The sequence below is a fragment of the Echinops telfairi genome, unplaced genomic scaffold (genome assembly GCF_000313985.2).
Source record: "Echinops telfairi isolate 266 unplaced genomic scaffold, ASM31398v2 ScPeMD7_7400;HRSCAF=8409, whole genome shotgun sequence".
Lineage (NCBI taxonomy): Eukaryota > Metazoa > Chordata > Mammalia > Afrosoricida > Tenrecidae > Echinops > Echinops telfairi.
The window spans coordinates 38,968,785-38,992,044 of record NW_022111300.1 but is presented as its reverse complement, the minus strand read 5'-3'; the positions used below and the strand labels follow the sequence as shown (position 1 = coordinate 38,992,044).

At 42.3% G+C, this 23,260-nt stretch overlaps 1 protein-coding gene across 1 annotated transcript in view; it reads right to left on the bottom strand.

The window, feature by feature from the left end:
• Nucleotides 1-23,260, bottom strand: part of LOC123522379 (netrin receptor DCC-like) — a 287,250-nt gene that overhangs the window by 252,423 nt on the left and 11,567 nt on the right. Inside the window, exon 2 of the mRNA XM_045296051.1 lies at nt 22,200-22,289. Coding sequence (XP_045151986.1) covers nt 22,200-22,289 — 90 coding nt within the window. The remainder of the gene's footprint in view (nt 1-22,199; nt 22,290-23,260) is intronic.

The window sequence follows — 23,260 nt, the reverse complement described above, 5'->3', positions numbered from 1 at the left end:
GGGGGCGGGGGCGGGGAGGGAGTATGTGGAGTCACACTGCTGACATGCAAATAAATCTTCCAGCCTGGAGTTTGTCTTCTTTTCATTGTTCTGCTTTGTTTTCTCCAACGTTTAAAAGCAAGAAGAAACCACAGAAAGCAAAGCTACTGTCCCTGTTAAAATAAATGGCAACATGAGTGAACTCCTATAAACAATAGGAGGCATAAGGCCCACAGGGCTCGAGGGGCATCAGTCCTTCTGCAAAGCTCCAAAGACCACGAGGCTGATTTCTAAGCTGAAGAAATGATTACAGATCATCCCAGGAGGACGGCGACCAATAAGATGGCAGCAACGCTATTTGTTTTCTGCCTTTTGTGTGTTTCTTAGCCTTAATCTAGCCTGGCTGTCACAGAGAAACCTGCAGCCTGGGGCAGGATGGGGGTTTGGGAAGGGAGGGTGGGTTTTTTTTGTGTGTATGTTTGTTTGCTTTTGTGTCAGTCTAAAGGGCAAATGCTGATCAGTATAATCCAGAACACAGAGTCACTCACATCCAAATGATGGCACAATGTCTCCCTCATTGTCACCCTTTTATGTATGTCCATGTAGTTTCTTCACACTTGGAAGGTAATGCCTGCGGTATCTGCCTTCTGTTTGTTCTATATTTAGTCTTAAACTTGACTCTAAAAAGCATTTGATTTGTTTTTCAGCATCCTGGGGCAGTCTGTGTACAGAAATAATTGCAGTTGATCAGGCTACAAGTTGTAAAAGAGAAAGTATTAATATACTTGCTCAACAAAAAGCCAGCATCTTTAACCCGCCAGGACTTGAACAGAATCTTTCTACATGGAAAATCGAAACAGCACAGGACTGAGCTTTCTTTTAGGAGGTATTGCTGTTTATACTTTGTTTCATGCTTTGATTTTTATCAAAAATATAAACAAGGATGAGAGAAAAAAAATGAGTCATGGACATGCCCATGAAGAAGGATTTTGAGTTTCCAAACAGGTTCAACACAGGTATTTCCTACTTATGTCTCTATTTCTTCTTCTCTTTAAACAGATACTCTCTCATAAGTATGGAACAACCACAGGTATAGTGTGAAGACATTAGCCCTCATGTTACAAATGTGTGAAAGGATGTACCATCTTTATGATTACAGAATTCATTCAAAGACAGAAAGTTAAAGCCTTGACATTGAGACCAGAATTAAAAACCATCCTATAAATGAACTGTAGCATATTGTCTAACGGAGAACAGTGGCAGAGTTTATTTGTTTTTGAATTTTGGTTTTTCTCCGAAGACTTGAGGCTACATTAAGAAGCACATACACACACACACACACACACACACACAAATTATTTGAGGGCATATTATTTTCAAGTTTCTGCAGTAAGTGTTTAGGAAAACAAAGACATCAAACAAGGCCTCTACCCTTGAGGCATTGTCAAACTAGTTAAGAAGTTAAAATTTAAAACCCCAAACAGACTTTAATACAAGGCAGCACAGCAACTCCTATGGAAAGAGTATTGTTTAGGAAAAGAGGGCTGATTCTATCTCCTGAATTCTATGAAGTAGGGAACACAGACCCCTGAGGAGAAGAAGCCCAACAGGAAATGCAAAACCCTGCAAGCAAATTGGAATTGGGGATAAGACCATGAGCAGGGCTCACTTGAACTCAACTTCTATCCACTCACTAGAGAAGGATGGCTTCTCATTGAAAGACAATGTCTCTTTAATCATTTGTGAAGTGTCCCCCAAATCCCACAAACCAATCTCCTAGGACCTAGTCTCGCTTTAAAAAATTTTCAGACACAAGTCAAAAACACTGTGGGTACAAGCCATTTACATGAACAATCCATTAGTCAAATGCATCACTTAATAGAGGAAGCAGAGAAGCCCCTCTGTGCCTCAGTTGCTCTTACTATCATGGCATTTCCCTCCTCAAACCGTCGGTGATGCCATGTCATGCAGCACTTGCTATATTATACCAGGGTTGGAGGACGACTCACTAACAACCCGCAATAAGACAAAATCTGGCTAAAATAAAAATGGCTTACCGCACTTTCTTGTGAAGAACAAAGACAGCGTTCAGTATGTGCTACACATCTGCCAGAAGAAAACAAAAGTGCTTACAACTGGACTAATAAGAAACATCACCATAAGTCGATTATTGAAGCTGTGAAGGAGATCCACATTTTAATGAGCTCCACACTTCACATCCATGGAAGCAGCAGCCAAGAAATCAAACCCTGGACTCCATTGGGAGACGTTGTTGCCAAAGACCTCTTTAACATGTGACAAAGCACAGGCGTCACCTTCCCCAAGATGGTCTTTCCAATGAGCTCATGTGCATTCACAAAGTGGACAATGAAAAAAGGACGATCAAGGAAATGTATTTGAATTACGATGACAGTGAAGAGTGTTGCCTGGACTTCCAGAAGAATGAAGCAATCTATTTTGGAATATGTTCAACCAGAATTGCCTCAGATGGGAGCCCTGCTGACTATCTCTCAGCTACTTTGTACACGTCATCAGGAGAGACTGTCCCTATAAAAGAAAAGCATGTTTGGTAAGGGGAGCATCAGCTACTACAGGGAGAACCTCAGCACGATGGAGGCCCATTGTGGCCGCAACAGGGAGCTCCCAAAGCATTGGGTGTGAAGATGGGATCAAACAAGGGCACGTTCCATTCTACTGCACAGGGAGTCGCTTGGAGTAGGAACTGACTTGAGAACATGTAACAATCACAAACGATGGCTTTTGTCTTACTAAATACTTTATCTATTAAATTATCTATTCAAATTCTGTCAGTCTGATGAGACTTTGATAATATACCATTTAAATGGTATGACATGGATTAGTTTTGAGAGCATTATGTTGAATGAAGTTAGCCAGACCTAAAAAGTCAAATAGTGTATTAAACCATGGCTACTAAAAAATTTAAAGAAAGAAAGAAAGAATTTTCATACCAGAAGAAACAAACTTTGGTGGTTCCCAGTGATAGGAGGTCAAGGTGAGGAAGGGGAGCAATAGGCAGGCAGTTAGATGGGACATCAACTGGGCGAAGGGGAAGCTAATAAACTGCAGCAAGAGGGAAATGGGGACGGGGAATCACAGGCAAGCCACCCAAACCACGGACTCAATAAGTTGTTTAAGTTGTTAAATGCAAAACCAGTGAGCTGCTGTTTAGGCCCCTAAATATACTGAATTCACTATGCCAAGTTTTTAAAAACAAAAATAAATAAATAAAAATAAATAAACAATAATAATAATTGAGCACAATGGCATCCAGATCTGATTAGGTAACTATTCTCATTAACAGAGAAGTAAACCTGCTTAGAATGGTGAAACCTGAGATTCTAAACTAGGTAGGTAATAGATTTCAGAACCGAATCTACTGTTTGCTGAGTATTGAGGCCATGTTGTTAACCTCTAATCTAGATGACTGTTGCCAACCACATTACACTCAGATGAAGTTAGACTCGGTATCTAACTAATGTATTCTATTTAAGATTGAGGTGGGTTTTTTTCTTAAAAAAAAGATGTGAATAAAAAGAAAACATATTATCACAAGGCTTTCTATAACTGAATAACTTTTAAGGGCCATTGAACATCCTAATTTTATAGGCAATTATACTAAGGCCAAGGTAGAAGAAGTAATTTGCTGAAGGTTACCCACTTATGTAGTCCACAAGCTGAATATGGTAACAAAGCCTGTTGATATATGTTTCCATCCTCTTGTATGACTTCAATGCTTCAAAGGAGTAAAATGTTCAAGAGCAAATCTGATTCACTGAATGCCAATTTGCTAAAAATGGTTAGGCAGAAGGCCCATTTATGTCAATACTTGGTGTTATGTGCCGGGTTTTCTACTTTGGTAAATGTAGTAGAAGTACAAGATACGTTTCTTGACTTCAGGATGCTAGAGAGAAGACAATATTCAAGTGGTAGTTATTTGGATGCTACTCCCAACTTAGGTATGTGCTATGCATCTGTGTAAATTGTACATGTATGATCCCTAATGAAGAGTGCCTACTGGTATTCACTTTCTTTAGAGTACTTCTGTAACGGTCTCCAAGAAAAAAAAAAGTTTAAAATTCAACAAAAGTGTATCTGGCTCCTTAAATATTCATGAAAACAGTACTATAAGACCTCTGCTCTGCGGGGAATTTACTCCCCTTTAAAGATGTTAGTTTTGCAAACGTGATGGTAAAAGAGTTGGCAAACGATATTGCAGAATGCTCTTGTGGGGGTGGAGAGGAAAAGACTGTCATGGATCAGGCACCATCTGCGCCTTTGGGTTCTTGTGATTACGTCACACGGAATCGGATCAGGAGCTGTCCATTGGAAAACAGTATAAAGCAGAGCTAACACTGCCAGAGGGCAAACACATGACTAGGACGATTGCGCTAATTCCAAATTTGTCACGTGTAGGATTGGTCAGACCCTCAGTCTGTGACCACCAGGGTCATTCCCTTCTGGTGAGTGGGAAGGATGGTGGACTACCTGGTGGACCTGGCAAGGACACCCTCATGTTCCAGGGCCAAGCATCTACTGTGATGGAAACCCCAACTCCTAATTCTAGGGTGATTATCTTAAGTCTCCCCAGCAGGGGTCACTAAGCTAATGACAAATCTGAGCTCCGTTACACTGTGTAATCCCTGTTCTCATTGGCAACATGGAAAGGAAATATATATCTATAAATGACCTTGCTGGGGAAGCTTTGGATGAAAACATAAATATATACCTCAATAATATTGAGAATATTTTACATGGAAGGTCCACATAGAATAGTTGCTCTTTACTATAATGTATACAAAACATGCAGTATAGACTGCAGAGTCGTAATCTGTAGAATTCCATAAAGATAAGCTTGGTGTAATATTCAAACACTACAAATACATGTGCATCCAGATCACTAACCTCAACTCACTGCCATTTGAGTCTGTTCTGACTCAGAGAACACACACAGATATTTGTGTTATATGTTTGTGTGTGTGTGTGTGTGTATAAAGAGAGAGAATGTGCATATAATGATTTCCAAACAGTAATTTTGTTATTGTCATCTGCTATTTGAGATTGAAAGGAGAAGTGACTATACCCCCCTGCCAAAGACAGACATGGGGGCTGCCGAACTCATGTTCTAAACTCAGACAACGCTTCTGAGAGTTGAATGTTCTTGTTATGTTGGGAAAGGCATCCTTTCATCTGGATATTCACAACACAAATAAACACCTCAGACACTTTCAAGATGATTGGTCCTGTGCACACTCACTGCTCTTTTCCCCCATGTCTTTTTGCCCCTGCAGTTCTCACCCACAGGTAGCTATGAAGATGTGAAATACCCTTTTCCTCCTTCACTTTTGGTCAATAAATCATAGCTTTACCATCTCCAAGCGTCTTCATCCATCAACCTTAAAATTAAGGATTTGATCCTGCATGTCATGATGCATACCATTAAAAATAAGACCAAGTACAAGGTTGGAGTGGGGCAGGGGTTGAGCATAGGGACTGAGCCTCTTGTCTGGAATTCCGGAACATGGAAGACAGCTAGAATTCATCAGGCACCTTAACTGTTTTCCATTCTCTAAACAACCCCTTCCAGAACACAAATACTTAATCAATGCAAATAGCCCAGCGTCACCTTCCAGAAAGTTGGCAACCTCACACCTCCCTAGTGCTCTGAGAGACTGGCTCATTTGTCTCCACCCCTCACCACACTCCTGTGCAGGGGAGAAAAATAGTGGGGGGAGCACAGAGGTAAAAGAGACACCCTTTAATGAATGTGTTTAATAGCTGACACGTCTTCTTTTTTGTTGGATGAAAACTGGCACATACTCAGCGTGGCATTGTTCACTTTGAAGCGGTTCTTCATTGTTCTCCTATAGTCCCTCTCAAGGCCGACTGACAGATGACCTATCAAATGCTTCCTCTTTTGTCTTCCACCCCCTGGATCACCCCTCATTTCTTTTCTTTACTTTCATTCTTTCCCTTTTGTTTCCAAAGGCAGTCTGCTCATCCTGCTGTGGCTTCCCCCTCCCGGGGTAGCAGGTGGGCAGCCAGGGGCTAATCCACACACTTGTCCCCACCTTGTCTTCCCAGGAGAAGTAGTGCATAAATTAGTGTTGTTGTTTCTAAAGATGCCAGGGGTAAATGCTTCTTATTTCTCCCGAATCTCATAGGAAAGGAGGCGGACTTGAGCATGAACTCTGACATCCCTGGTTGCTCTTTGAAGACAAATTCCCCAATCCCATGCTGGTGAGTGTAACTCTGACTCAGAGGGTTTCCAAGGTTGAAATGTCTTTCTCCCTCAGAGCCAGTGGATTGGAATCGCTGGCCTTTTGGCCCATAGTGCTGACCACTGTATCATCAGGGCTTCCCCTTGGAGACAAGGACTCCCTAAAGGCTTCTCTCAGGTGTGAGCCAAGAATAGGCTGACCAATAAGCTTGTCACAGAGCTTTTGGAAAGACCTTAGAACTGGTGCTGGTGAGTAAAACACAGATTCACTTCAAAAGAGACTTCTATCAATAGTAACAATGGTCCCATGAATCACTGGGGATGTGAATGCTGAGGTGGCTTGGATGACATTGTAGCAGGCCTGCCTGGCAGGAACTGAAGCTGGCAGTCTCCTGACTTGATCCCTACAAAACCAAAGCTACCTTCAGGCCCGGCAAGGCTGTGAGGTTGGAGCTACTGAACTGAACTGAACGTCTTCAGCTCTTTCTGACTGCTTGCGTTTGAAGGCTCCTTCCTCCTCCAGCCAAAGCTCGAGTCTGATGGAACCTTATTCTGCTCCCTGACCCACCTTGCTAAGAGAGTCCCTACTGTTGACCCTCAAATTTCTATGTAGATTTTGCTTTCTGACCCAGTTGGCATCACTTACATAAACCTTTTTTTATAATTAGAGAATCCCACCACACAGCTAAACATTGACCTATCAAAAAATTTAAGGTGTATACATATATTCATTTATAGATATTAAATCATATGTATATAACATATATTTAAGTTATATGATCTATCTTAACATATATATAAAATTTAAATAAATATGGATATATCCATTAAATGTGTATTTTTATAGTGTATACATCTATATACATGTGATACATCTATCACCATACTGTAAGTTAAAATTAAATAATTTAATAAATAACATATATAGTAAAATTATGTATATAATCTGTACATATATAATTTACTACCTTTCCTTTTACATGGTAGCTCTCTAAGGTGTAGGTTTAGGTCTTTCTAAATGGTAACTTCTGCCGAACTGATTCCCTCTGAAAGCAGTGTCAATGATATATCATAGTTTATGTTTGGCCAGTTGCTAGCGTGTTATGTTCTTTAGATTAATTCTCTGCTTCCTGAAATTTGTGAAAATAACAGGAGTATTGAGCAAAAGTACTGTCAGTAATAGATGGTATCTGCATAGACTGAAATACAATGTAAACCTCTACTGCACATTTGCTTGGTGGCGACTGCAGTCATAAATAGTTTGCTTTCCAACTGTTTCTCTGCTTCTTTATTTCCCAAATGGATGTAAAGATAACATCAAACTATTTGAAAGAGTCAATTCCAGTTAACTCTTTGCTTACCAAAAGTTAAGATCCATTATCACATTTTCTATTATCAAGTTTGATAAGTATGAGGTTTTAATTAACATGCCCCCAAAGCAAAAACTACTGTTAGACTCTACCAATATTTCCTCTCCTTAAAAGAAACTTCATCCTGCTTTCAATCAAGCTAGAGAGATGGATAGAAGTAGGTAAGCCTTTTAAAAGTGATCGTGCATTAATTTGAGTAAGTGAACTTTTCTGACCATAGAGCATATAAGGTAACACTAGATCTCTTGGCCAATTCAGGCATCCCAAATAAAGTGGCAACGTAATAGGCCAGGACAACAAGGCTCTGTCCCAGTAGAAACAAGAAATGCTTGTTTGGCTTCTGTTGGTCTATATGAGAAATTAAACTTTTGACGTAGGTATTCATCTTCTCTTCATGTATTGACTGTCCCTTACCCAATATGTCACACTTACGAGAGTGAAACAGCAATCCCAATCACAAGCTGCTCTCTGTTTTCTGCATGAGCGTCTGGCAGTACAGAATGAAGGCGCGTGAGATGAGAGTAGTGTTAGCTGTGATGAAGAAGTGTGTGTCAAGTTGGTTGGGCCATGATCATCAGTGGTTTGTTAGTTATGTAATGGCGTAGACATCCAAGGAAAACAAAGGATGGTATCTTAAGTCACACCTTCTACTAATGTAGAGTAAAAGATGCTCCCAAAGAAACAAAGGGAGTGGCTGGGTTCAAAGCTTCGACTAAAGTGGTGTCTCAAAGATGTTCCCAAGGAAACATCTTTGTAGAGAATAGTAGAGAATCCCCTCCCAAATGGGATTCTAGTCATAGTTGTACAGAATTAAAATATATCACATAAGAAAGTACGGCTAGAAGGGCATATTAATTGACTATAACTCGGGTGATGTATTCATGAACATTTACCATCAGAACCTTCCTTGACCTTCAAAAACAAGCAATTTGACCTTCCCTACTCCAGCAAAATATACTTAATCTAATGAGATTAAATCAAAAAGGATTAAATTGGGGGTGGGGGCGCATACCAGAAAGAGCTGAGAGTGAGAGTGAAAATAATAATTGAGAGTGGTCATTCCTTCAAAGTGACTTTTAAAAAAATCTTAAGAAGGGCTGTGCTTAGTTTATTATTATGAAGTGTAACTTGATGTTTACTGTGGACATGTAATGCTTTGCCATGCTAATAAAAAAATTCCTAAAGGAGAGAAAAAAAGAACAATCCAAATTATTTTGAGGGAACGGGTGGCGTGGTGTTTAAATCTGGATTCTCTGCAGAGGTGTAGTCCATTACAGAGGATTGAACCGAGAGCTCTGTGTCAAGGAGAGACAGGCTTCAGGCCCACTGGCCACAGCAGGACTCTGTCCTGCAGCTCTCGGACGTGAGCTCGTCCACGTACAGGAGAGATTGCTGACCTTTCTGAGCAATCATCTATCTTCTCCACGAACCAGTACGCTGGCCTAAGTATCTTTCATTTTTAAGGAAAAGAAATCCATGGCATGTCCTTGTTATACTCATGACTATATGACTATGTGATGTGATGTGACCAATAGTTTAAATGTACTTATGTCGTTGGGGTGAATGTCCTTTCTTTGACACTGAGGGCAAAACACATGTGTAGATATAAACACATCATTTGCTATAAAGTTGATTATTCCAACACAGGATTACCCTATTTGAGTTACAGTAAAAATGTGCTTTTTGGGTTTTTGCTGGCTGCTAGTTTGGAAGTAGGGCCCGGGCTTTTTTGCTGAAGTGCCCAGGGATAGACTCAAACCCCTAACCTTTCAGTTAGTAGTCAATAATTTGCACTTTCCTGAACCCATGTGGATGCTGTCCCTCCATTAGCCATGTAATCTCTGGCCTACAGAAGAGTGGCAGACAAACAAACCAAGTTGTTTTACCCCTTGAGACATACTGGCAGTACTAGGACTTTCTTCATATATTCCTTTAAAATCGACTGTCTTGTAAAATTACATAAAAGGCCAATTTAGTGGTTGGACCCTGTCACCTTTCCAACTTCCAGCAGGCTGTAGGCAAATCCATTATAATTCAACTGGATGTGTGGTTTTGGCATGCAGAAGACTCTTGTTTCTGACATAACCAAGATTTGAGGCTAATGGATTAGAATGTTGGGTTTTGAACCATGATTTATTTATGCTACGGGGAGACTACTGGGTATGACTTGCTACTGTAGGGAAAACTCTGCTTTCTGCCTTGGGAAACTATTTGTTGGTGAACCACTAATTGTAAAATAGATACCTTGGAGAACCCAATTGTAATTACATTAGGTTTAATTATGTATCATTAATTATATAAAATGTTTAAATTGTTATGTTGAATTGCGCGGCACTAGTTGCTGTATATTTTGCTGGTATGTGGAGCAGATGTGCGTGAAGAGTTTGGATGTCATCCAGAAGTTACTGAATTGTAACTGTTTAGATCACCGGAGCCTGATTTATACCATCGATTGAAAAACAATACCTATGTATTTTCAGTGATGCCAAAATATCAACTGCTGGGATGAAACGGGTTATGTCTAGGTGATATATTTATAATCACAGTTTACTCAAGAATGAAGCCGAAGAGGTGAACAGAAGATTCCAAGGGCAGCTTGTGAAGCTGAAGGATTGCAATGAAATATGCACAGATTCCGGGGTACGAAGCCAAAGGGAAAAACACATGATGCTTTGGTCAGGCTGAAAGAAATGGATACAATTTCCAAGCCATGAGTTACGACACTGAGGGAGTCTCTGGACACAATACTGACCAAGACAGAAAGCATCAAAAGAAGATGAACCGGACACACATAACTGCTGTACCAATGGCGCCCTTCAGCCATTTCAGGATGAAGCATGTGATCAAGAACCCATGGTATGAAAGGTAGAAGTCCAAGCAACAATGAAGACCTTAGTAATTAAAACAAGACTCTCGGAATTAGAAAGTACAAACTGGGATGTTACAGCAAACGCACGTAATGCTGCAATTGCCAGCTTGTCTTGGATCCCCTCAAACAGACAAATGGAAGACAGCTACCTGGCCAAGCAATTGCACAGGCTCCATCTTTGTGCCAATTCAAAAGAAACGTCAACTGAACACAGACATTTCTAAACAATGGCATAATGAAGTAAAATGGAGCCAAAGAAAATTTAAAAATTGTTATAGCAATCTATCCTTAAGGAATTTCTGGAAATCGATGAGAGATTCAGAAGAGGAATTTGAGTGGGAGTTGCTACAGCTGATGTCAAATATAGGTTGGCTGAAAATCCAGTAACAGAAAGATGTTTACTTGTTTTTTATTGACCAAGCAAAGATATTTAACTATGTGAATCAAAATAAAATATGGATAACATTATGAGGAATGGAATTCCAGAGCCTATCTATAAACTGAGAGGCAGTCTTTCAAGCAAAAGGGGCTAACACGTGGTTTAAAATCCAGAAAGGTGTGCTTCAGGTTTATATCCTTTCGTCATGTTTATCAACATGAGTGCGAAGCAGAAAATGCAAGCATCTGGACAATGTAAAGAAGAATGAAACATTAGGATTGGGAAAGGCTCCTTAACAAGTTGCATTATGTAGAGAGCAGAATCTTGCTTACTGAAAGGGAAGAGAATTTTAATCACTTACTTTGCAGGTCAAAGCATGAACTACACTTCACATAAAACAAAAATCCCCACTACTGGACCAATGGACAGCATCATGATAAAAAGAGAAAAGATTGAAATGACTAAGGATTTCATTTTATATGTATCCACAATCAACACCCACGGGAGCAATCACAAAATTGAATGACCATAGTGGAGTGCTCCAATTGGTGCAGAAGACCTCTTTAAGTGTCAAAGAGCAAAGACATCATTTTGAGGACTTAAGTGTGCCTGACCCAAGTCCTGGTATTTTCACTCACCTCAGGAAAACTGAACATACATTGGAGGTTTTCAATGATCGTGCTTGTGAAGAATATTAAATTTGCCTTGGGCTGCAAGAAAAACAAATACATCTGTCTTGGGAGAAGTACAAGACGGTCCCTTGGAAGCAAAGACGGCAAGACTTCCTCTCACATGCTTTGTGCAAATTATCAAGCAGCACCTAATGATCTTACTGAGTCAAGTTGGGGCTCAGGGAAAATCATGAAGCTGCTCCGTGAGATGGGTCGATACAATGGCTGCAACAATGAGCTCAAATAGATGAGTAATTGGGAGTATGTTGCAGTCGTGTCTGGCCTGGTTTTCTTCCATTTTATGCAAGGTCACTAGAAATTGGAAGTGACTGAATGATAGAAGATATCAATGATATACTGTGGGCCTTCTCTCTAACCAACCAACTATATCTTCTTCTCATTTACCAACATAGTTAGTTTCTTAAGACCTGGTTGTTATGTGATATTGGCATCATACAAAACTGAAGGATAACTTATCATTGGATAACCTGTCACATATTAGTACCACTAACTCATTCGAATATACATCACCTCCACCGGAAACGCCTACCTCTACTTCCTGATTGAGCTTCGGTAGAAGCAAGATGACCTGCAGTGGCTTTCTGACATTTTTGGCTCTAGCTCTGGACTCAGCATTTGGCTTCCCTCGGCCTCACCTTTGGATAAAGAACTGAACAGCATTCACCACCACATGAGCCTTTCCCTCCAAGATGGGTGCACTTCTGCGGGAGGTAGCGGCAACTTGCAGAACCCAGGGACATGAATGGATATACTCAGGGGAGGAGCGGAGGCTAAATGGATGAGAGCAGCATCTTAGAAGAGTGCTACATTTGGGACAGCTTTCATCTCCAATGACCACACTGCCCTCCTTACATTCCATTTGATCTCTATTCTCTTTTCCACCCCACTGTCACAGTCACCTGTCGCCTGAATTCCTTCTTGGGGTTCTGCCAATGGGCGTTACATTGAAGTTATTTGTTTGCCACTAGGATTGTAGTTTAATTATTATTTGCCCACTCATCTTTTACCTCCCAATATTCTCTTGTCCATTTCTGCTGTCTCATCATTCCCACGCCTCTGTTTCTGGTCCTTATGGGTTGACCAATTACACATCTTTCTGGCGTGTCCATATTGCAAGAGAGGGTTCAACTTCTGTGCTCAGGGCCTGATGTAGAGTAGAAACACATGTTCCCTAGGGACTGTCAATGAAGAGCATCCCGGAGCACCAGGCTGAGGGGTACCCATTGGAGTGGGAAAGAAGGGTTTTAATCTCTGCATAGAAGCACACTCACATAATTGAGGAAGGGAAGTTCCAGTGACCCTGATTTCCACCTGTGCCAATAAATACATGAGAATAATGCCAGCCTTCCAGTAAATGGAGAGGACCTGCTCTCTCAGCTTGAGGGAATGCCAGGCTACACAAATACAAGTCCATAATTGGATGGTGCAAAAGGCTATTCAGGCAATAATGGATTGTTTCTCTTTTTGTAGATGATTGCAATCACAGCTTCTCCTCCCCAAGTCCAGGGGCCGGCCCTCAGTTTCATTTCAGTGTCTTTCAGTGTAACTATCTAAGAAGGCATTTGTGGATAAGAACTAGAACAACCCAGTTATTGGGAGATTTGAAAGTCAATGGTGACTCAGTTGCCTCCCGGGACAGCTATTTAGAGGGTTTCCTTCCGTTATATCCCTGTCCTGGTGGTTTGGACTCGAATTCGACATTACTCGACATCTTCACAGCTTCTCTCCTTCACAATAGTTGACTGAAATAAAAGGAAGCTGGACCCAGGGGAACAGAACAGGGAAGGACCCTGGCCCTCCCCCTTCCCCATTCACTCCTTTCCAGCTCCTTTGCCATGTCCTGGATCTCGGGGAGCGATGGGGACAATCTGAAGGGGGGTGGTGGTGGAAAAAGTGTGTGTCTGGGTCTGGTTACTGTCCCCCCAGGAGTGACTCTTCTAGAGTGGCCTCGGGATAGGCAAGGACCACACCATCTCTGCACCCTGGTAAAGGTGACCCCTGCAGTCATGGCTGTGAAGAGGGTAGTGCTGTGTAATGCTCAGGCATCACCCCATTCCAAAGGCAGCCTGATGGGAGCATGTGGGGGCCCTTGCTCTGCCCTCCTGCAGGGAGGAGAGCCAGGCTAAGATGCAACTTCAGGGACTTGGGTGGCTTGGGTTGGTTGCTTTTGATACTGAGGGCTGTTCTAAGAGCAGAGGACAGCACGGGGCATTGTCAGTAAACCAATTCTGAGTCTCAAAAAAAAAAGAAAAAGGGAAACGGGGTAGACGATGAGAGTAAGAGATAAGCTTATGCACAAAAGCAATATATAACAGTGCTTCCAAAAGTTCGTGAAAAAATGGGATTACAACATAATGGGATTGTCTCCATGAACCTGTTGCAGTCCTTGTGTTTGTGAGCTCCCTTGTGTTAATTTAGCAATAAGTAAGAAAGGGTCAGGCAAAACAGCCAGAACAACCATTCATCATCTCTACCATTAATACAAAACCCAAAAGTCAATGCCATCAAGTGCATTCCAACTGACAGCAACCCTGCAGGACAGGGTAGAACTGTGAACGGGGATTTGACCTGCTCTAACAGAGCAGCTGCTGCTTTCACACTGCTGACCTTGCTGTTAGAACCCAAATGGCTGACCACTATGTCACCAGGGCTTCTTAGTTTTATGCAAAGATGGAGGTTATTGGTATACGAATTTGTTGACTTAGTCATCTACTTACTAAATGACATTTCAGGATCTAGAGCCCTTTGGGTACTAAGACTTGGAGGAAAACCCTCAGACTGAGGCTTGGCACCTTTGATACCTGTGAGAAAGGCAATACAGTTGTCTGAAAACCAATAATTGGTGTCTCAACTGGATTAACAGTCCCACTACACCCACACATTTATTTTGTGAAATATGCCCGCCAAAGCGAAAACAAATAAAAACACCTTTGCTTTGCTTCCTTTGGAATAGAGTCCCACACACGGCACGAATTATGTCCGAAACAGAACAACTAATGATGAGCATGCACCACTCCTGCTTAGCAACAATGGAAGAGACGGGAAGGTGTTTATCTTTGGGTTGGCTGAGGACTAAAGCCAGAAACCTTTTCAGCCAAAGGGAATTCAAAGTGTAGACTCGCAGGAGGGGATTGTGATGGCTCACCCCTCTGTCTTTATCTGGCACCGTTTTATTGAAGGTGCAGAGAAATTAAGTGGCATGTCCTATTGATGCCGTGAATAAACCCTCAGCAGCTACCAAACGGTTGGCAGTTCATACCCATTCACTGGCTACGCAGGAGAAAATATCTAGCAATCTGCTCCCCTAGAGACTACGGCCAAGAGAAACCCATGAGGCGGTTCTACTGTGCCACATGGCTTGCTAAGGGTTGACATTAACTCAATGGCACACAACAGACAAACAACAAGAGCCTAGCTAGTACATTAGAATTCATCAAACATTTCACTTATGAACCCGGAAGAAACTCTTGGCACCAAGAAGGAAAAGGTGACTAAGACACAGTCCCCATTCACAAGGCCGTCACCTTCCCACACAGAAATAGACGTATACAGATATAATTGCACGGCAGCCAGGAAGGGATTAGGACATGCATCTCTTGGTTTATCGATGCCATTTACATCAATCCTGCTGTGCTCTGCACACTGAAGCTTAGCCCTAAGTGAAGAAGAACTGCTTGAAACAAGACAGGCAGATTGCAGTGAAAGAAAAGTTCGCATCACTTCAGGCGGCTGTATGGCAAGTATCCATGAGAAATACGGGAGCCCTGCTGCTTGAAATAAAATCCCAACTATTAATATAAAACTGTGATCATCTGCACTTAGGAATGCTTGACCTTCTCCTAGGGAGGCCCTCAGGAAATTCGTTCTAGTTCAGAATCCCTGGAACTCCTTCCAGCTATCACTGAAATGCAGCCATTGCCATGTGGTGAAGCCCAGCAGTGTAATTTCTATCCTCAATCCTGGACCAAAAAGAGCCAGGAGGGGAAGGGGAGATGCAGCCAATTGGAGCATCCGTGCAGCGTGAGAGGCTGCCTTTGGCACGTACTTCACATGCATGGAGGGGAACATCAGAGAGAGCGGGGCCCAGTGAGGCCCGCGCCAATTTCAGAGAATAACTTGGATTGTGTCTCAGCCCAGACTTCACCTAGCTGTGCAGTGCTGGGTCACTCTCTTCACTCCCTTCCATTGTCACGTCCCCATCAGTATATAAAAGGAAAAATTGAAAACCAAATCCAATGTCATCAATATTTCCACCAGCTGTAAATAGGATGGACCAAGAAGAAAGTGATTCGGAATGTTTCCCCAGGAAAGAATCACAAGCGTACTGTGAGCAGTTGGAGGACTCTGAGGGGGGCGTCTCTGACCAGCCGGGGCTGGGGACATGCAGTTTGATTGGGCTTCGACTTGTAGTAACGATAAAGTGAGATCCCTGGGTAATGCATGAAAGGTTGACCTGGGGAACTCCCTGAGAGGCACCTTAAGGGACAGACCTGGAGACCTTCTACAAAAAGGCCACACGCGTGCACACCAGATGGATCCATTTGATTCTGACCACATGAGCGTACCATGAGCTGGAATCCGTGGGAGGGTAAGGAATCACACCATTCACAAAGATGGATTTGTGCATCGACTGACACTTTCCCTAACTATCTTCTTAAAACAAACAAAACAAACCCCTTGGGATCAATGATGGTGTCTAGAAGCACAAGATAGAAAGAAAACAAAAAACAACAGAACCTCTTTTTGCACAAGAATAAGGACCTTTGCTTTATTTCTACTCTGTTCCTATAAAAAGATTCTACTGAGCATGAGTGTTGAGCCTAGAACCGTGGTCATGTGTGTCCTGGGCCGACAGTGGATTGTAGCATTGGAAGTCATCTCCTTCCAGGTGCGTGGTTGCTGCTTGATCAGCCTATTGAGTGAGAACAGATGACTCAGGACAAAGTTGGTGCCCCTCTGTGGCTCAGAGAACAAGACATGACCACACAGAGTGTGGCAGAAGGGCTGTGAGGTTCTTCGAGGGCCCAGGGACACACCAGCAATGTCTTCCTTCCTGAGGTGAGGACTTCCCATAGTGGGCCCAGGACAATTAGTGAAGAGATGGCTCCCTCCAATGGCCACCAGAAGCTGGGCCTACACTACCAGAGCACAAATTTCACGAAGCACTTGTTCCTAGGGAAATGCAGAAGGCAGTGTGGTGGGATCCCTCCAGTAAATGTGAGAGCTAAATGCCAGGAATATAAAACTAAAGCAATAAAGATTAAAGAAAGGAAAATGGGATTTTGCTATAGTCTCATCCGTACCCACACACAAGGTATGGCCTAGTGATATCGGCACTAGGCTAGTACACACGTGGATGCTCAACTCAAGGTGAGGGATAAGGTTGTGGTGGGACCTTTCAGGGAAGGAAGGTATCTCTATAGGTGGCTGGTTGAGAAAACCTCCTGGAGAGGCAGGCACAGAATCAGAACTGAGGTTTCTAATGCGATTTAAGTAAATGTGAAGGAAAAAGAAGGGTGGGTGGGGGGTTTGAAGGAAGAAAAGAAAGGTACACTTTTGCATTAAAAAGGGGATTTGTTTTTTTAATAATATTAAGAAAACAGATGGACAGTGGGCCCCTGCTCAAGTACTCCCTCAACAAAAGAACACTTTGTTCTAACAATTCGGCAGTCTGAGATGCTCACCTTCCTGGCACGATCGCTGAAGACAATGGGTGCACAAGCAACTGTGGTGAAGAAAACTGATGGTGCCCACCTACGAAAAGATATAGCATCTGGGGTCTTAAAGGCTTGAAGGTAAACAAGCGGCCATCTAGCTGAGAAACAACAAAACCCACACGGAAGAAGCACACCAGCCTGTCCTGACTCAATCACTGAGGACAAAGTGGGTGCATAAGAAGAGTGCTGAAGAAAGCTGATGGTACCCGGCTATCAATAGATATAGTGTCTGGGGTCTTAAAGGCTTGAAGATAAACAGGTGGCCATCTATCTAGCTAAGAAACAACAAAGCCCACATGGAAGAAGTACACCAGCCTACCCTGACAGGAATGCTGAAGACAAAGCAGATGCATAAGCAAATGCGGTGAAGAAAGCTGACGGTGCCCGGCTGCCAAAAGATATAGAATCTGGGGTCCTATAGGCTGGAAGATAAATAAGGGGCCATCTCATTGAGAAACAACAAAGCCCATATGGAAGAAGCACACCAGCCTGTGAGTTCACAAGGTGTCGAAGGGATCAGGGATCAGGCATCAAAGAACAACAACAACAAAATCATAGCATTGTGAATGAGGGGAGTGCAGAGTGGGGAGCCAGAGCCCATCTGTGCGCAATTGGACATCCCCTTGTAGAAGGGCTGCGGGGAGAAGATGAGCCAGTCAGGGTGTAGTGTAGCAGTGATGAAATATACAAATTTCCACTAATTTTGAATGCTTCCCCCCCCCCCACTATCATGATGCCAATTGTACCTTACATATTCGGCTGGGCCGGAGGATATACACTGGCACAGATAGGAACTGGAAATATAGGGAATCCAGGACAGATGAACCCCTCAGGACCAGTGGTGAGAGTGACAATATTGGGAAGGTGGAGGGAAGGTGAGAGAGAAAGAGGGAACAGATTACAAGGTCTACATATAACCTCCTCCCTGACGGATGGACAGCGGAGAAGTGGGTGAGGGGAGACGTCGGATGGTGTAAGATATGACAAAATAATAATAATTTATAAATTATCAAAAGTTCAGGGGGCAGGGGGGAGCGGGGAGGGAGGAGAAAAATACACACACAAATATTTATATATATCATGTATATATATATACATATATATATATATATCAATCAACTGTGTATTATAATCTTACATAGTGAAAAACCTCTGATGGCACAGTAGTTAGGCATTCAGCTATTAACTGAAAAGTTGGTGATTGAAACCCACCCAATGCCTCCCTGGGAAAAAGATTTAGTAATCTGCTTCCTTAACGACTCCAATCAAGAAAATTCCAAGGACATGTCCACACTGTGACATGGGATTACTTTTGGTTGGGCAATAAGGCAATGACATCTAACTCTATGGTCTATATTATAGGTCTGTGTTTACATATATGTCTATATGATGCACCTTGGATGTGGTGAAATACAGTAATTGATACACTTTTTATGGATTATTGTTTCTGTTTTATTATTGTCTGTGCTTATGGCAGGTTGAAACTCTGGCTGCATCTGTATCCCAGTCCCCAAGGACAGCCTCCTTGTATTCCCATGATGAGTGCCCTGGTGAGCACTTTTGGAAATGAAGGTATCCAGGAAATTTCAAAGCATTACCTCATCACAAATGATTATGGCACCATCGAAGCAAACTACTATTCCCACTACGACTCTTGACCCAGACACACATTTTCATGCAGTCTTGTCTTGAGGCCTCTGTTTCTCTGTGGCTCTTGGACTTGAGGAGGCCAAGGAAAAAGACAGCACTCCCAGTATGGCCAGCCATTCCATGGGTCCACAGAAAGAGCCCTGAGGACTATCAGCCCCTTAACCCACGTCACTGGAGTCTTGCTAGACTTGACATGACAATGCCCCAAGGAGCATTTAACTCCTTGAACCAAGGAATGTCTTGAAAGGAACAGAGGAATAAAAAGTCCAGAAATACTCTTTGGATTGGTTGGTTGTTTTTTTTTGACAAGGCCGGGGATAGAACAGCACCCAAATGTTCCTTCCTTGCATTTGGGGGAAGTTCAGAGGCATTTCTCTGCCTGGAGGGAAACAAACAAACAAACAAACAAACAAGCCTGACCTCACCACATACACCTTGTCCGACACTGCCTAGGAATATATATTCCCTGGCGCTCCAGTGTGGGTGTCTTCTTTTGACAGCTCTCCTCCCTCAGACAATGAGCTTGTCCTGACAGGGAAGACACGTCAGCAAGGCCAAGTCTCAGCCGAAGGGGTCAAGTGCACCTTCCCCTGGCTGCCTCTGCACCTTCAATCATCAAATAACCCAAGTCTCCTTAGTTGAGTCACATGGGTAGTTCCATCTCCCTGTTTCTTCACTGCCCCTTCCTACACCAACTTGACATTTGTGTTTGCCGCTTCTTCCAATTCCTTAGAGCGCTGTCTTCCACCTTCTCTTCTTTGCAATGCCTTCAGGCAATACTGCATGGCTATTCTCTGCATCTGAAGCTAGACAACTCCTGTAACTCCTTGCAGTCCCGGACCCATTTCTGCCTTGAATAAAAGTAGTGAGTCCTGGTGGCACCGTGGGGAACATGCTTGGCTTTTAATAAAGGTAGGTAACCCAGGCCCCGTCGCTATGGTACAGGGAAAAGATGTGGTGGCTCTGGGCACCATACAGCCAAGTGGGTCACTGTGAGTAGGACTCCACTCAAAGTCCAAGCAACGACATAAGCATGTCTGAATCCTTACAAATTTGTCTTTTCTGATCATTAAAGTTAATTACTGAGGCTGATTCCACTTCACTCTTTACTCAATCGACAGGTTGGAACAGGGTGGTTACTCACCAGCACTTGCTGAATACTATTGATATAAGTATATGAACATACTTGCTTATTTGGGGAATGGGACACAAGAAATATATTGTAGTCATATGCTAGAATTGTAGGGACTGGATGAAAAGAATAGACGGAAGCTAAACTTAGGAACTGAGTGAAAGAAGCAAGTACCAACATATAAAAATGGAACTCTTCACATGTAAGTGAGAAGGATGAAACTATAAATCAATGACATATTGTTATATTTGTACAAGGAGGATTCAAAAAGTTTACAGAAAAGTGGAGTTAAAAGATAAAGGAATTTTACCACAGAATTTTGAAGCCCCCTCATACATTTCCATATACATATGGAAATGGACTAGATTGATATATAAATTATTCATAATTGTCATTGCCTCAGGGCAAGAGGGAGTAGGCTAGGAGATGATGCCCACAGAGATTTCCACTTAATCTCTGGCTTTTCATTTTCTTTCCTCTTTTAAAGACTGAAGAGAAATATACTCAATGATTCAGTGTTACAGGAATATAATTGTTTGTTATTATTTGTACTTGGTATAGTTGTAAATTTAAACTTTATATATGTATATATTTCCTCTCTTGATTGCATAAGGCAAGATCTCTTCTTTTTTATTATCACAAAATGCTGGAAAAGCATTATTATTATTATTGTGCTGTTCACACTTATTATATGTATACCTTGTGGTATACATAGGGTGTATGTGTACCATACTACATGGATGGATGTGCTTATTGTTGGTATTTTCTACAAGATGGTAAACGGTCTGGTATTTGACCTGCCAAACTATTTTCAGTTCCTAGATCAACATCTGCCCTATCCTAAGCTCTAAAAGAAACAACTGCTGAATCTACAAAAAGTTCTGAACCATCCCATGTGCCTATCCACCTGTTATATGCACCAATGACCTACATGTTTGGAAATAGGTCACTGTTTAGTCAAGGCTCCTTCACTGATCTTGAACAACAGATTACTAACGCACTCCTGAAATGCAAGGAGATTGACAGCTACAAGGGGGCAGTTTTCTATAGAGAGAGGGAAGCAGTAGAGAGTCTGGAAAGGGGTGGGGAGAGCAGGAGGGCATCGGTGGTGGATAGAATAATGAGACAAGGAAAAGGTCTTCCAGAGACTCCTCTGCCACTTCAGGTACCTCTCCCAGAGCACAGGAGCGACCCCTTCCCAGCTGTAGACAGCAGCTTCTTCAGGGAAAGGCACGGATTATTCCCTGATGACTCCCAAGAAGCGAAAGAGGAGAAAAAGCAGAGGTGCGGAAATAGGGACAGCTGGAAACCTGACAGATGTAAGTACACTCATGTTTGGTGACGCTGATTAGCACTGAAGTAGTAGGCTACAGCATGGGCTACTGCCCACTGATTTAATATTTTCTAAGATGCACGGACTGTGCTTTGATCTTTGTAGGTGGTAACTTTTTTCTTTTATCCTCATATCCATTTATATGCCAACACCAAGAGCTCAGAGAGCTCTTTTTCCTGTGATCATGCAGACAGGGACACAGTGAGCACCAGGCGACGGTCTGTATTACTGCAGAGATAGCGTACCCACTACTACTTGGAACTGTCTGTAAGTACCACCCACTGCGTCTGCAAGCACCACCCACTGCTTAATGGTGACGCACAGTATTCTCCTTCTTCCTGAATACCAGAGGCTTTTCAATGATGGCTCACTCTATTCATTTATTGGATTCCTGAAAATGTAAAGGCTTATCGGGTCAGTGGGGATCTTGTTGATCAATATACTCCTGCTGTGATGTATGACCAGCTATTGATTTATAGTTAACTGTCCACAGTAGACCAGCTATTTATTTTCCAGAAGGTCCTATAGAAGACAGATCCCCAGGAAGCCCATGTGCTTTCCAAACTGCTAAGGAGAGCTAGATCACTACAAATGGTGCATCTAAAACCAGCCAACTGACAATCCTGAGCTTGCCCTTGATTGTTAGCAATCTTTCGGCCCTCACACATGTATTCCCCACTCTTTTTTTTTTTTTTCTATATTAAGGTCCCAGTGTCAACTTTTGTAGCAGCAATCAACAGAGATATAATTTTTTTTTTCATTTGGGGGGGAAGATTGGACTTTTCCAAGAGATGAAGTATATTTCCCAAATAATGTATGCATCGCAGAGGGAGAGTTTACTTTTGGCCGGTTCAAGCAACACGGCACGGAGAGGAGCTAGTCGTTTTCCTATGTTCTCTATGCAGTCATTAATGACTTGTCCATGATCTCCTAGAAAAAAAAAAGAGGAAAACAGAAAGGAATGAAAATGAACACAAAGGCATGGCATGAAGAAAAGAGGGAAAAAGAAAACCATGAAGGGAGGAAGAAATAACAAACTCTCCCTCATTTCCACCTTCACCTGCTAGAATGTCTACACCGAAACCTGCTGTGGGGAAATGTGACAGCTCTTCTTCTCAGCGACAGACAGATGTAACTGAAAAAAGAAGCACAGTTGGTTTTCCAAAAAGAAATAGACACCAAGACCTTACCGAGTCTCCTTCGTGTTTTACTTTTCTTTTCATTACAAAAGCCTTACACGGTGTATACAACACTTAGCAACGATATAGAATCCAAGAAGTTTAGAACAGAAAAGATATTTTGAGAACATCTGCCTAAATGCCCATTCCCTCTTCAGATATTGTAGCCAAATAGATTAGACAAATTGCAAGCCAAATACTTCCTTGATCCCAAGGTGAGCTTTTTTGCCTACAATATTGAATTTTATCTTCATATATGCTTTTTCCTCTGTGAAATGTCTTCATTTCTGATCTCAATACTGTTACTTTCAGGCTTGTCCCACTCATTTCTCATTTCCACACAAAGACCTGAGAGACTGAGCTCAGAATCCAGGCTCAAATGGACACCGGGATTAGGGCATAGATACTAATGGTCCTAGGGGCCCAATGGGCTCCTTCTTGGGTTTCTATGCCAACTAGAGATATCCAGAAGTGCAAATCTCATTGGCATGACATTTCTTCTAAAGGATGTTATTTATACAGTTTCTAGAACTCCATCTGCACTTTCCTGTGGGACCCTGTACAACTCCTTTAAACTAACTTAGCTGGAGTGTTCTCATCTCGTACATGACAAAAATAGCAGCCTGATCTTATAACTTCCTCGATGGAATGGAATCACTAACGATGTGCTGATAAATATTGTAACAGTCAGCTTACCGGGGGTAGAGTGGGGGCTCTTTTAGT